This window comes from Eulemur rufifrons, chromosome 7 (genome assembly GCF_041146395.1).
Source record: "Eulemur rufifrons isolate Redbay chromosome 7, OSU_ERuf_1, whole genome shotgun sequence".
Classification (NCBI taxonomy): domain Eukaryota; kingdom Metazoa; phylum Chordata; class Mammalia; order Primates; family Lemuridae; genus Eulemur; species Eulemur rufifrons.
Genome location: NC_090989.1, coordinates 83,194,972 through 83,210,888, shown reverse-complemented (window position 1 = coordinate 83,210,888; position 15,917 = coordinate 83,194,972). Strand labels below are relative to the sequence as shown.

Here is a 15,917-nt window from a genome sequence, read left to right as displayed (position 1 = left end):
TTTGCTGAAATGAGACATGATTAGCATTTTTGGTCTCGAGTGGGCATCTCAACGTCCTGCTGAAAAACCTGATAAACGTTTGGATATTGTTCAGCCCTAGATAGAAGACAAACCTTTCTTGAGCCAGGTGATCCTACTCTTCTCACCTGACAGTCTAAATCCAGGCCAGTTTGCAACATTCATTTTAATGCCAGGCTTGGTTTCCTTTTCTTTCTTTTTTCTTCGAGTTCTAAAGAACTTGAAATGTATTCTGAAATAACAAGAGACCAGTTAACACGTTTGGCTGATGGTTTAGTGTTCTCTCTGATACTTGTAGAATATTTAGAACATGCACTGTGAACCTTTTGGCTATATAAATTCTGGAAGTGTACAAAAGAGGTATTAGGAATAAGTCTTGAAATTTTAGTTTATTACATAAATATGGAAACAGCTTTTCTTTATTTTTATTTTTGAATGCAGTGGATTGGGATGGTTACTCAAGGAATGCTATTTATGTTGTTTGGTGAGGCATTTTATAATATATATTGGCATCATTTCTATCCATATCATGCCTAAGTTTCTTTAGGCAATTCTGTTCCTCTTTTCCCAATTGGAGATGGCTGAGTAATAACTGGAAGCAAGATGTAACTTGCTGGGTGGCAGTGATTAGCAGTGAAGATTTACTAACATAGTGTTAGTTATTCCATGCCCAGGAATTGGAAGACATGCATTTTCATCTCTGGTTCTGCCACTTCTTAGTTAACTTGACTTTCTTCGCTGTGTTTGTTTCCTCATTGGCGAAAATGAGGTGGGTTTGATAATAGCCACTCTGTGTACCTCACAGGATTGTCGTGAAGATGAAATAGAATAAGAGTTAGGAAAATGCTTAATAAACTGAAAAAGCACTATCTGCTACCTACTGTTTGACCATATCACTATGTATATCACCTTGGTGGTAAGAAAAGCAGTATATATAATAAGACCGGTGGAGAAAGCTTCACAATGCATTTCTATTTCTGACATTCCTTACTTGCCCACTGCTTCACTGGAAAGAACACTAATGTAAGACACTGATCTACTGGAATTGTGGTGGTTACTTTATCTATGTATTTGTTTCCAAAACTAAAATAAAGGAATTGAAAGCATAGGCTTTAAAGTCTGTTAGACCTTTCTTTTTTCAAATCCCAACCCCAGCACTTGAGTATCCAATTTTGACTTAACTTTACTATACCTCTATTTCCTCATCAATATCTAAGAGTAATAACAATTTTGAGAGGATGATATGGATTTTAAGTCTGATTTGGTGTTTGTTTTCATTATGCTTGCTTTCCTGTGGCTGAAAAAAAATCAATGCAGACTTATATTCCTATTTTGGTGTCAAATTATAGCTATAACATTAGAAGGAGAATTCATATCAAAGAAATATGAAAAAGTTATGCATGATCACATTTATCAATATATATAATATTTAGTACTCAGTACATTATATTCAAAAGAATATTGTACTTGAATAAAGTATCATTATATTCTTGAATCTCAGAAGTAAACTACATTTTTGCTTATATAATTTATGTTTTACTTACAGGCATTTTTTTTAAATCATCTGTGGAAACTTACCTGTAATTCATTTCATTTTTCCTCACTCCAGTAGTAAGAATAATACCAAGTAAGTGGAATATAGTGAAACTAATTAATTTTATGACAGTTCATGGGAATTTAATCGTACAATGGTTGCTACACCTGTTGTGTTCTCAGTAGAATGTTGAATGTGACCTTATAAATAAAAAACTTTTTCTCTGGAAAATTATTTATATTCTGAGCTTCTATGTGATGAGTATTTTTTCTGTAAGCCAGGAGACCAATACACATTTATGATAATATTTTTTTAAGGAAATGTACCTGCCTATAGTTTGAAACCTGTATGAAAATGTTCTCAATTGTAGGAAATGTGCTTATAAAACTCAATAGGGTGCCATGGGTATGATGTTTCTTTTCTTTGTTAAAAAAATAAATAATTTAAGCATAGGGTTTATTGTAATTATCTAGTTCTTACAATTACATCAACATTTGCCATAGAATTTCTCAACCTCCGTGAGAAAGAAAATATAAATCTGTCCTGCCTTTAAGCTTGATAGGAAAAAAAAAAAAAATCCAAAATACAAACCAGAGGCATCCTTTAATATTCCTCTTAAAAGGTAGATTTTTCATGCCAACCATAGTGGCTCATGCCTATAATCCCAGCACGTTGGGAGGATCACTGGAGGCCAGGAGTTCAAGACCAGGCTGGGCAACATAGTGAGACCTTGTCTCTACAAAAAAAACAATAAAATTAAAACATTAGCTGAGAATTGTGGTGTGCATCTGTAGTCCTAGCTACTCGGGAGGCTGAGGTAGGAGGATCACTTGAACCTAGGAGTTCAAGGCTGCATTGAGATAGGATCACACCACTGCATGCCAGCCTCACACACATTTCTTATTGGCAACAAATTCTTTAGTTAGAAAAAATTTGTATAGCAATATTAGCAATTGTTATTTATATTTATTTGTTAATTTTTTTTCATTTTTTAGATTGAAAAGATATGAATGAGTATCCTAAAAAAAGAAAAAGGAAGACTTTACACCCTTCTCGTTATTCAGGTCAGTGTGTAATGAAGTCATTTTAAAGTTGGGTCATAGATTAATTCCAGTGAAATTTTATTCCCATCCATTTTTTCATAATTGATCAGATAAGACTTAAATATCTGGGTCAATTTTTAGGTAAGAGAACACCTTAAATACTTTCTTTATATGTTCCTCATTATTTACCATGTGCTAGGCACACATCAGAACTTTATAGATATTATTTTATTGAGACCTTACAACTCTGTGGATTATAGATATTTAAAATTAGATAGCCAAGATTACTTACTTATGCAGCATAATTGGGATTTAGCTATCCCAATTCCAAGCTGTGCTTAAGACACACCACTAACCTCAGTGAAGATATTTTGCATTCTTGGGGGGAAAAAACTTTATCCGGTACATTATTTTCAAAAATATGAACTTTCACTTGGATTTTGTAATTTTAGATCTTTTTATTAAGGTTTGCTCTGCTGTCTTGGCAGTATTGTATATTTATATTTTGTGAGATTCTGACTATACAACAAATGTATCTCTGTGTGTTTCAAAGTTATATTGTAAAGTGTATAATTTGTGGCTCTTTCAAAACTCAATGGTAGTATCAGATCTGAATATAAAAATCTTTACAAATGGAGGAAAATATTATGCAGTATTTTCATTACAGAAACTATAATTAAAATCATGAAAATTTGTATATGTTAGATAAAGGGGTATCTCATTAAATGTGTATATGTTTACTATCTTGAATTTTTTTTAATTTTGTTTTATGTTCAGACTCCTCTGGAATAAGCAGAATTGCAGATGGATTCAATGGAATTTTTTCTGATCATTGTTATAGTGTCTGTTCTATGAGACAGCCAGACTTAAAATATTTTGACAACAAAGGTATATGTAATATTTTTGAAAATATTTTTCTTTAAATTGGTTTTACATATTTTTATTCCTTATTTGAAAATATGGATGAAATGTGGGTTTATAATTTCAAAACAGGCAATTGTCTGGATTTGTTATAATGTAAGAAAACAAAGTTTTATAAGAAAGCAAATAAGCAATTTTAATTTTTAACATTATTTCAGACATATAAATAAAAAGCACATGCTGCTAAATCCATTTCAGTTGGCTACAAATTGGTGGCAAAGCAGGAGTGATTAGAGTTGGGAGGATTTATAGTGAAAGGTTAAGAATAGTTTTACATACAGTTCTTCACTCAGCTATACCTGTCAGTCTGGAGGGCTAATAGAAGGAAAGAATAAAGGGTGATTTGGTCTTTTTCAATCTTGCATCTTCTATTGACTCCTCTTTTCTAGAGCATTGGGTGAATAATAATTTGCACCAATTCCCAGTTTGGAATTGGGATTGTCCCAGTTCCCTGGAGCTCCTATTACAGACACAGAAATATAAAGTGTTAAAAACGTGTGGCGTCAGAGACATCAGTATGAACTGACGTTTAGCTTAATATATTAATAGATTCAGATGGTTACATACAGAAATATTTATAGATATGTGTATATATATACACGGTGCAGTATACACACACATTTTTGCTCTGTTAGCTAAGAGGGCCTAAAAGAAACTACACCCCAGTAGTAGTGAGCACATTTAGTGCCCAGGTCTTGGTTTGTAATACCTTTCTCTAATAAAAGGAACTAGGGCTCCTCAGAGAAATGGCTAATTCTAGGTCTGGGTCAGGAAATATACAAGATGAGCCTGGAGCATCTTACAGTGCTGGAAAATAAGGAAATACTCGAAAAAGCAAAACCAAACCAAAACACACACACTTTATATAGAGGTATGCTGAAGGAGCCCAAGAGTCAACTGAAAGAGCTCCCAGTAGCCAAAACTGAAACAATTTGAGGAAAATATAACCAGAGTATAAAATAAATATCCATGAGTCTATGCTGGTATAAATGATTGAATAAATAAATAAGGGAAAAGAGACCAATCTGTGCAGAAAAATTCTAAATTTTTAAGATATATATATTCCTCCCTCAAAGAGTTGGAACATAACTCTTACTTCTTAAGTATGGGCTGTGCATGGTAATTTCATTCCAAAGGGTAAAGTATGGAAAGTAAAAGAGTGAGTTTACAGTGGAGAAACCTGATAAGTACTACCTTAGCCAGGAGGTCAAGATCAGCATTAACGGTCAAATCACATTGATAGTATGTACCCTTGATAAGATGTGATGAAAATACCAGTTTACCTTTTTGGTCTACCTTCTAATAACCTATTATTCCAGTTTAATCACTGAAGAGAAAACTCCAACAGATTTCTATTAGTGGAACATCCTACAAAATACCTGGCTAATACTGCTCAAATTGTTAAAGTCCTGAAAAACAATGATGGGGAGAAACTGCCACAGCCAACAGTAGTAGTCTAGAGAGATATAACAAATATAATTTGGTATCCTAGAAGGGATCCTGGAACAGAAAAGGACATTAGATAAAAACTAAGGAAATCTGAATGAAGTATAGACTTTAGTTACTAACAATGTATCAGTATTGGTCATTAATTGTAACAAATGCATTATACTAATGTAAGATATTAATAGTAGGGAAACTGTGGGATATATGGGAACTCTATACTATCTTCTCAGTTTTTTCTATAGATCTAGAACTGTTCTAAAAAATAAAATTCTATTTAAAAAAATATATTGAAGCCCAATTTTCTCTATTGACTTGTATTTCAGTTTCCCCATGCTAAAAAACACTGGCTGGGCTGAAGGAATAAAGCCTTATTCAAACTCAATAATTTAAACTTAAAATTCCCAAGTAACATCAACAAGTGTATTCTGGTCTAAATGGGACATAGAAGCAAAAGCAATTGCTTGTTTGGGCAGATTTTCTGTGTAACTGGGATATATAGATAACAATCAAAATTATATGAAAAGCAGTTGGTGCTTTATTTTATAATTAATGTGTAATCCTTTGATATAAAATGCATTCTTCCAAACCCTTTTTACAGATGATGATTCTGATATCGAGACGTCAAATGACTTGCCAAAATTTACAGATGGAATCAAGGCCAGAAACAGAAATCAGAACTACCTGGTTCCTAGTCCAGTACTTAGAATTCTAGACCACACTGCCTTTTCTACAGGTTGGGGAAACTAATTACTAGCATTGACATATTTTGTATAGATCAGTGAAAAACATTACATACAATAAATTTCTTTTTGCCCAGTTGCATTTATTTGACAGGTCTTACTTAGAAATAATAATAGGCTTGTTTTATTCTTCAGAAAAATCTGCTGATATTGAAATTTGTGATGAAGAGTGTGACTCACCAGAATCAGTCAACCAACAAACTCAAGAGGAGAGTCCTATAGAAGTTCACACTGCTGAAGATGTTCCTATTGCTGTAGAAGTGCATGCAATTTCCGAGGATTATGATATAGAGACAGAAAACAATTCCTCTGAGAGTCTTCAAGACCAAACTGATGAAGAGCCACCAGCTAAACTTTGTAAAATTCTTGACAAAAGCCAGGCTTTGAATGTGACTGCTCAGCAGAAATGGCCTTTACTGAGAGCTAATAGCAGTGGCCTCTATAAATGTGAACTTTGTGAGTTCAACAGCAAATATTTTTCTGATTTAAAGCAGCATATGATCCTGAAGCATAAACGTACTGATTCAAATGTGTGTCGAGTATGCAAGGAAAGTTTCTCTACCAACATGCTTCTGATTGAACATGCCAAACTACATGAAGAGGATCCCTATATTTGTAAATACTGTGATTATAAGACAGTAATTTTTGAGAACCTCAGCCAGCACATTGCAGACACCCATTTTAGTGATCACCTCTATTGGTGTGAGCAGTGTGATGTGCAGTTCTCTTCAAGCAGTGAACTCTACCTACATTTCCAGGAGCACAGCTGTGATGAGCAGTACTTGTGTCAGTTCTGTGAACACGAAACTAATGATCCAGAAGACTTGCATAGCCATGTGGTAAATGAGCATGCATGTAAATTAATAGAGTTAAGTGATAAGTATAACAATGGAGAACATGGACAGTACAGCCTCTTAAGCAAAATTACCTTTGACAAATGTAAAAACTTCTTTGTATGTCAAGTATGTGGTTTTCGGAGTAGACTTCATACAAATGTTAATAGGCATGTGGCTATTGAACATACAAAAATTTTTCCTCATGTTTGTGATGACTGTGGGAAAGGCTTTTCTAGTATGCTAGAATATTGCAAGCATTTAAATTCACATTTATCTGAAGGGATTTATTTATGTCAATATTGTGAATATTCAACAGGACAAATTGAAGATCTTAAAATTCATCTAGATTTCAAGCATTCAGCTGACTTACCTCATAAATGCAGTGACTGCTTGATGAGATTTGGAAATGAAAGGGAATTAATAAGTCACCTTCCAGTCCATGAGACAACTTGATTATTGTTTGTTGTAACTTACAGAGTGTCAATGTAAAATAATAAATTCAACTTTTTTTGATACGTTAAAATGGATGATTTTAAACACAACTTATGAAATTTGCCTTTAGTTTTTTTTAATTGTCCAATTTTCTTGGCATTGCTCCATTTTTCAGTATATGTGATATTTTCAGTTGCATGGTAGTTCATGGTTTTAACCATTCTTGGTGACTATCATCCTATTTCTTGTATGTGTTCTAATTTCATGAATTGAAAAACAGATGTACTGAAGAAAGGAGCTGCAGTTTTCCTTTCTTAACCGTAGGTGCCATTAACTTTTTCATTTTTAAACTCAAGACAAGCTTAGTTTTTCCTGTATGAAGTCATTAAATTATTGCACTACTAGAACTAAAATGCAACATAATATATAATTAAGTCCACTGATAATCCTATCAATAAGAAACAAAACCCTCCTTTTGCATTTCCCATCAGTAATTATCCTCTAGGTAATCAGTGGAATCTCTGAATTTTTTTTTTTTTTTTTTCATAATCCTTATATATATTTCAAAACTCATACTGAACAGTGAGTTCTGGGTTGCAAAAGAGGATTTATTTTTTGGAGTTGTCTGTAAGTCTTTGTCCACAAGTTAAAAAGAAACACAAATGCTGTGTGAGTGTGTGAATAACACTAGGAGGCCAATATTATAAGGAGGAAAAGATTTGGTTTTCTTAGTCTGTTTCTTAAAAAAAAATTTTCTAAGCCCCTGTCTATATGTTGAATAATTTAAGATAGGGGTGGGGAGGAATGCATTTCATTTTCAGTTATAGAACCATAATGTCATGCTCAAACTTCTGATGTCAGATTGCTTATTGACAGAAAACTCACTGAAGTGTTAATATAGAGGTTAGGAAGATCTGGGAGATTAGGGGTTGCTGGCAGGGAAATATTCAAATTATTTCTGATAATGACAAATTAGTCTTAGCATCTATATTAGTTTCCTGTGGCTGCCATAATAAATTACTACAAACTGGGTCACCTGTCTAGCAGAAATTTATTGTGTCTCAGTTCTGGAGGCCAGAAGTTAGAAATTGAATTATTGATGGAGTTGGTTCCTTTTGAGGGCTGTGAGGGAAGGATCTGTTCTAGGCCTCTCCTTGGATTGTAAAGGGCTATCTTCATGTTCACTTGGTGTTCTCCCTGTATGCAAATCTGTCTCCAAATTTCCTCTTTTTATAAGGACACCAGTCATACTTGATTAGGGCCCATCCTCACGACCTCATTTTAACCCAATAAAGACCCTATCTCCAAATAAGGTCACATTCTGAAGTACTGACTTGAACATACGAATTTGGGGGGACACAATTCAACAGCAGCATGTGAAACAGCACTATCAAGAAAATAAAATTATGTGTATAGTTGCCCTCAAATTTAACAAGCTTCGCTACCAACGCTATTTTTTTTTTTTTTTTTTTTTTTTTTTGAGACAGAGTCTCACTCTGTTCCCATGCTAGAGTGCCGTGGCATCAGCCTAGCTTGCGGCAACCTCAAACTTCTGGGCTCAAGTGATTCTTCTGTCTCAGCCTCCCGAGTAGCTGGGACTACAGGCATGTGCCACCATGCCCAGCTAATTTTTTGTATATATTTTAGTTGTCCAGCTAATGTCTTTCTATTTTTAGTAGAGACGGGGTCTTGCTCTTGCTCAGGCTGGTCTCGAACTCCTGAGCTCAAACGATCCACCCACCTCGGCCTCCCAGAGTGCTAGGATTACAGGCGTGAGCCACCGTGCCCGGCCCCAACTCTATTATTGTCCAGGTGCATTGATACAATTGAAAAAACCAGTTTATGACCAACGGTTTTCCCACTTCAAGAACCCTGGGAATTTAGTCTTTTGAAAATGGTGGCTGAAAGTATCCTCAGAACCTATCATTTTTATTTCTACTATTTGCCAGTGGTCCCCAACCTTTTTGGCACCAGGGACCGGTTTCATGGAAGACAATTTTTCCATGGACAGGGAGAGGGGAATGGGGGAACGTGAGCTCAGGCTGTGATTCAAGCGATGGGGAGTGGCTGGAAATCAGATGAAGCTTTGCTGGCTAGTCCCCTGCTCACCTGCTGTGCAGCTCTCCTGTGCACTGGTTCCTAACAGGCCCCAGGGGTTGGGTACTGCAGGTACGTGTATACCTGTGTTCCTAGAAACTCACGTTCCATCTGATTGTAACATTCCTGGTGGGGCTATATGATACAAATATTTCTCAGAAGACTTAAAATTATAATGGTTTAAATTGTAAGAGAACCTTAGAAACCATCTGATCTAAACCCTCTAGTTTTCTAAGTTTTGTGTACAAATAGAAACTTAGGTCATTATAAGGCCAGTTCTAGCATACAGGTGTGGAATCCAGGTTATTTGCCTTATAGTCTAGTGATATTTCCATTATACCATATTACATAAACCTAACCTTTGTGCTTGGGGTGTTTTTCATGACTACCTAGCCATTCACCTAGCTTCTTGATAATTCTGTTTTTATACTTTTTGTTAAATATCCAGCTCTAGGAATTTGATTTTCGGGAAAGATACCGTAAGTAATGCCTTGGTTTAAAAAAAAAATCTATTTTATGGTTTTACATTTGATCAGGTGTTAGTAATCAAATCAAAGAGCTTGAAATGAAGCTACTCAAGAGAGGTAAATCCAAGTTTGAAAACCATATAATTTTCCTCAGGAACAGTGTTTAAAAAAAAAAAGAAAAAAGAGAAAAAAACCCCACAATTTTGTACCTTTTGATGAATCTGCAGCTTGAGCCCGTAACCAAATGACAGTTCGTCCAATAAAAATTTTTTACTTTGACTCAGTTTTCAAATAAGTCTGTGATTGAACATAAATTGCTGTTAGTTGGTCTGTATTTTTAGTTTAATGAACTTTGGAAAAACAAACCTACCTTAAAAATTTTTCTAACTACTTCTGGATTTATTTTCACTTCAGGAACAGACATTTCCACCATCCTCTTTTGTGGCTTGAACCACGGTTCAAGTCTGAGACTAACTGATGGTGATATTAAATGAAAAGGACAACAAAGAAACTATAAGGGAAATTAATAAAACAAAAAGTTGGTTCTTTGAAAAGATAAACAAAATAGACACACCTCTGGCTAGACTAACCAAGAGCACAAAAGTAAAATCTCTAATAACCTCCATTAGGAACATGAAAGGAGAAATCACAACCGATGCCCTAGAGATACAAGATATCATCTATGAATTCTACAAAAATCTTTATGCACACAAACTGGAGAATGCAGAGGAAATGGACAAATTTTTAGATACACATAGCCTTCCCAGGCTCAACCAGGAAGAAATAGAGTACCTGAACAGACCAATATCAAGAACTGAAATCGAAACAGCAATAAAAAACCTTCCCAAAAAGAAAAGCCCTGGTCCAGATGGGTTCACACCCGAATTTTACCATACATACAAAGAAGAACTGGTGCCCATCCTACATAAACTATTCTCCAATATTGAGAAGGATGGAATTCTCCCCAACACGTTCTACCAAGCCAATATAACATTGATACCAAAACCAGGAAAGGATGCAACAAAAATAGAGAACTACAGACCAATTTCTCTCATGAATATAGATGCAAAAATTCTCAATAAAATACTAGCAAATCGAATCCAAGTGATATTAACATTTCAGTAGGATTCTTGGTAGCAGTGAGCAGTAGTGACAGGTCATCATTATTTTTCTTGCTTTTTTTTTTTTTTATCTTCACCTTGCAATGAGTTATTACTTTTGAAATTCCAAAACCTTTCCCTGGTACTCCAGAATTTGAAAATGGTTGTTTACTACTTAAAAGCTGCTTTTCTTCCTGCTTATAAATTTGCTAGTTTTACCACTTTAAATCACCTTTCTTAGATTTCTTTGAATATGCATCATCACACATTAACCGATTTCTAAGTTTCACAGGGTCTGTAAACAATTGTTAGGTGACTGCTGAATTGTTGCAGGTGTAATATATATAGGCTTAAAAAAATAGACTAACACTATTTCTAATTTTTTATTCTAATTTACAAAGCACTGAATTACTTAATTCCTATCGCTTTTCCATTAACCTTACTTTGCTTGTTTTGTCTTACTATCTGTGGCAAGCAGCTTAATATATTTCCCAAACTATTGTGATTAATTTTTTAATGGACTGCTAATATATAAAATGCTATGTAAATTAGGAAAAGCTTATAAAAATCAAATGGCCACAATCCTGGAAAGTAGATTGGCTTCCCAAAAAATTAATATTAAGAATTTAAGTGAAAATAAATAGTTAAGACCAACTGTTAAACCTAATGGAGAAGCAAATTTGGTTAGGTTTACTCTATAATTATATGGCAGCACACCTATAAATTAAAAATGAAATTTTGGGATATAAATTTCTTGGCCAGTAACTTCTAACCTCAGTACTGATGACTAAAGATAGAGTATCACAAAAGAATTTTTATTCATGGCACTGAATTTATGGGTTTACATATATTCCTTATATTAATTTGGCTTTCCATAAATTAATGTTTTAAAACAACAGGCAAATCTAAGGGATGTGTACATTTGTGGTGTAAAATAACAATTCACAAGTTAGCTGGGCGTAGTGGCACATGCCTGTAGTCCCAGCTACTTACTCAGGAGGCTGAGGCAGGAGGATCACTTAAGCCCATGAGTTTGAGGTTACAGTAAGGTATGATGATGCTACTGCACTCTAGCGGTAGAATAAAATGTCTCAAAATATGTGTGTGTGTGTGTGTGTGTGTGCGCGCGCGCGCGTGCATGTGTGTGTGTGTGTGTGTGCGTATAAAAATTCATAAAGCCCCACAAGTTTTCACATGAAATTTACGTGTTTATATGAAGTTACATGTTCAATTTACAAGTTTTAAAATAAGATTTTAAGAGTCTATCAGAGTTGTTCAGAATCCACTTCATACTAGTCATTAGAAAAATAATTTTCTGGATAAAGATTTTGCATATTAAAGCATCAATCACCACAACTTCTTTATTAAGCTCATCCTCCTTAGTAATTTTGGTGTTAAACTGGTAACCACCTGAACCCAAAATATTAATGAGTTCATGAAAAGGAATTTCTTCATTCTAAAAATAAACAATTTTCTCACATTGCAAAATAAGAATATTGTATTATCTACTAATCTTATTCCCACACTATAAGAGGGGTGATTATTAAGAGAGTTTTTAAAAGTTTGTTGTTTGTTTTTAAATAGGTAAATGAATCTCACCTGAATGATCTTTTTTTCCCCTAGCTAGAAATATTGAATGGAATGCATTATGTTCTGAAAAATATAATAATGAATAGTATGTTTTCTTTAATGAAAATGGAAAGTTTTCTACTTGTTATTATCTTGTCCAGATAAGGTCCACTATTGAAAATATTGCAGTTGAAATAACTGATACTTTTGCCTTTACTGTTCAGAGTAAAGCCAAGATCAGACATTGGAATCGGGTTAGGCATGGCAGCACACCTGCAATCCCAGCACTTTGGGAGGCTGAGGTGGGAGAATTGTTTGAGGCCAGGAGTTCAAGACCAGTGTGGGCAACATAGCCAGACCCTGTCTCTACAAAAAAATTAAAAGAAAAATAAAAGAAATTGGAATCGTGAAATGTAATTTCTGATGGGTAATTTTTTTTTTTTTCTTTTTAAGGCCATTCACCATGCTGTTCTGAATTTTGGCTGGCTAAAATTTGAGAATACGGAATTCCCACTCTTCCTGCTTACCCTGTTCATTTTATTCCTGGGTTACCTCTTCAGAACAGCATTATTCATCTTTTTCTGAAACATATTCTTCAAACTATATTCTATGGCTGATTTCCATCATCTTTATAATTCTTCACCTTAATTGAGTTTTCAGAAAGTCTCAAAAGATTAAAGTTTTCCCAACTAATAACGTGAGTTGCAATGAATTTTTTTTTTTTTTTTTTTTTTTTTTGAGACAGAGTCTCACTCTGTTGCCCAGGCTAGAGTGAGTGCCGTGGCGTCAGCCTAGCTCACAGCAACCTCAAACTCCTGGGCTCAAGCGATCCTCCTGTCTCAGCCTCCCGAGTAGCTGGGATTACAGGCATGTACCACCATGCCCAGCTAGTTTTTTTTCTCTATATATTTTTAGCTGTCCATATAATTTCTTTCTATTTTTAGTAGAGATGGGGTCTCGCTCTTGCTCAGGCTGGTCTCGAACTTCTGAGCTCAAACGATCCGCCCACCTCGGCCTCCCAGAGTGCTAGGATTACAGGCGTGAGCCACCGCGCCCAGCTGCAATGAATTAAATGTTTGTGTTCTCCTGCCAAATTTATATATGGAAATCCAAACCCCCAATGTGATGGCACTACCCTCATGAATAGGATTAGTGTCCTATGAAAGGGACCCAGAGAGAGAGCTCTCACTTTTTCCATGTGAGAATGCAATGAGTAGCCAGCAGTCTGCAATCTGGAAGAAAGCACTCACCAGAACCTGACCATGCTGACACCTTGATCTCAATTTCCAGCCTTCAGAACTTGGAGAAATAAATTTCTGTACTTTATAAGCTACCCAGTCTATGGCATTTTGTTATAGCAGCCCAAACTGACTAAGACAGGGTAGATTTGTTTTCTTTGATTCTTCTTTCTCTCTACACTTAAAATAAGTTACTTCCTTCATGTCATATACCACATTGCTTGCTTGTATACCATGTAAATATATGTACCTGTCTGGCTGTGCTGTATTTGTAAATTTTGAATGTGTCTATTTTGGATTTTAAGCAGAACATTATGACACAGATCTTGATAAATTCCTTCTTTATGGTCACAAGGTTATGGTTAAGTTCCCTATGGCATTGATCCAATATTAGTGAGCAACTAAAATGCTAATGTAGAAGAAATTAACCTAGAATGACAGAATGCTAGGTCTGGGAGAGACCTCAGAGATCTAATCAAGACTCATAAAGTGACATCATATAAAAATAATTGTTTAGGGTACATAGTTTTTATTTTTTAGAGATGGGGTCTTGCTCTGTCACCCAGCCAAGTGCAGTGACACCATCATAGCTCTTTGTAACCTCAAAATCCTAGTTCAGGCAATCCTTCTGCCTCAGCTTCCCTAATAGGTAGGACTAATGGCACACTCCACCATGCCTGGCTAATTTTTTAATTTTTTTTTTGTAGAGATGAGGTATTGCTGTGTTGCCGAGCCTGGTCTTGAACTCATGGCCTCAAGTGATCCTCCTGCCTCAGCCTCCCTAGTAGCTGGGACTATAGGTGCGCACCACCATACCTGGCTAATTTTTTCTATTTTCAGTAGAGACAGGGTATCGCTCTTGCTCAGGCTGGTCTTGAATTCCTGAGCTCCATGATCTTCCTGCCTTGGCCTCCCAGAGTGCTAGGAGTCAGCCACTGCACCCACCCATATAACTGATTTATAATCCCTGTTTGCTAACTACAAATTGTGTGACTATTACCATGAATGTACTGTTACTAAATTTTTAAAAAATTACCCATGGACTCTGCAACTCCTTAAAAACTTTCCTTTCACTACTCTTCAATTAAACAAACAGCTATTAGAGTAGCTACTATCAAGCCAAGTGCTCAGGAATACAAATATAAATAAATAGTCATTCTTGACCTCAAAGAAATTTACCATATAATGCAGCAAACTGTCACCTTTCTGAACTCCAACTCAGTTAAATATCAAATTGAGTGACTTTTATTATTTGATTTGTGTATAATACAATGCTACCATAAATATTCTTGAGGAGTTTTTTTATATACTTGTGACTAAATACTTCCAAAGTATCCAGAATGGCTAAAGTTTATACTCCCATCAGCAAAATCATGTTTTGTACAATTAATATTATACAACTTTTTGATTTTATGCAAATCTATTGAGTATTGACAATGGAAAGAAAAATAATTTTCTGTAAATCTGAGCATAAGGAAGTACATTATTGTTTACATTTACATAATCTGATTACTAGCAAGGTTGAGACTATCTTTATATGCTTATTAGTCATTTTGGTTTTTTATTTTGTGAACTGCTTCTCCATATCCTTTACCCACTTTTCTATTGGGTTTTCTGGTGAATTTTCAGAAGTTCTTTATACATTTTAAACATTGATCTTTGTTGGCTACATACACTGCAAAAAATAGATTACCAGTATGTCATCTGTTACTGATGTCTTTTGTTCATCAGAAATCTTAAATTTAATGTAGATAGATCCATCACATTTTCCCTTTATAAGTTGTGCTTTCTGTTTACAAAATTCTCTCCAACCCCAATGTTACAAAATTATTTAATTTTCTAGTTTTACTTTTCATGTTTAGGTCTTATACCAATCTGAATTTGTGTGTAAGTGTGATTCAAGTTTTATATTCGTTCAATTCAAGTAAACCAATTTCCCCAGTGCTATTAGTTAAATAATTCATCTTCCCCCAGGGAGTTATGATACCAATTTATCATGTATCAACTCCCCATGGGCATAATTGGCATATTGGTTTGTGTCTGTACTCAATTACATTCCATTGTTCCTCCAACAATATCACATATAATATGTTAATAGTAACAGTATGCTTTAAATATTAGGTCTTTGCAATATGTCTTAATATCAGGTAGTGTGTGCCCGGCGTGGTGGCTCACGCCTGTAATCCTAGCACTCTGGGAGGCTGAGGCGGGAGGATCGCTCGAGGTCAGGAGTTTGAGACCAGCCTGACCAAGAGCAAGACCCTGTCTCTACTAAAAATAGAAAGAAATTATATGGACAACTAAAAATATATAGAAAAAATTAGCCAGGCATGGTGGCGCATCTGTAGTCCCAGATACTCAGGAGGCTGAGGCAGAAGGATCGCTTGAGCCCAGGAGTTTGAGGTTGCTGTGAGCTAGGCTGACGCCATGGCACTCTAGCCCAGGCAACAGAGTGAGACTCTTGTCTCCAAAAAAA

At 35.2% G+C, this 15,917-nt stretch overlaps 1 protein-coding gene and 1 non-coding gene across 2 annotated transcripts; one reads left to right on the top strand and one right to left on the bottom strand.

Annotated features, from left to right (window-relative positions):
- Window positions 1-1,613: 1,613 nt before the first annotated feature.
- ZNF639 (zinc finger protein 639) lies at window positions 1,614-6,991 on the top strand. Its single transcript, XM_069472908.1, has 5 exons — window positions 1,614-1,645; window positions 2,548-2,616; window positions 3,373-3,483; window positions 5,561-5,695; window positions 5,838-6,991. Exons 2-5 carry the CDS (start codon window positions 2,559-2,561, stop codon window positions 6,989-6,991), a joined length of 1,458 nt encoding a protein of 485 aa, XP_069329009.1. The 5' UTR covers window positions 1,614-1,645; window positions 2,548-2,558.
- Window positions 6,992-7,514: 523 nt separating this feature from the next.
- On the bottom strand, window positions 7,515-7,637 carry LOC138389006 (small nucleolar RNA SNORA40). Its single transcript, XR_011234452.1, has one exon. It is a non-coding gene; the product is annotated as a small nucleolar RNA SNORA40 (small nucleolar RNA).
- Between the last annotated feature and the right edge of the window lie 8,280 nt (window positions 7,638-15,917).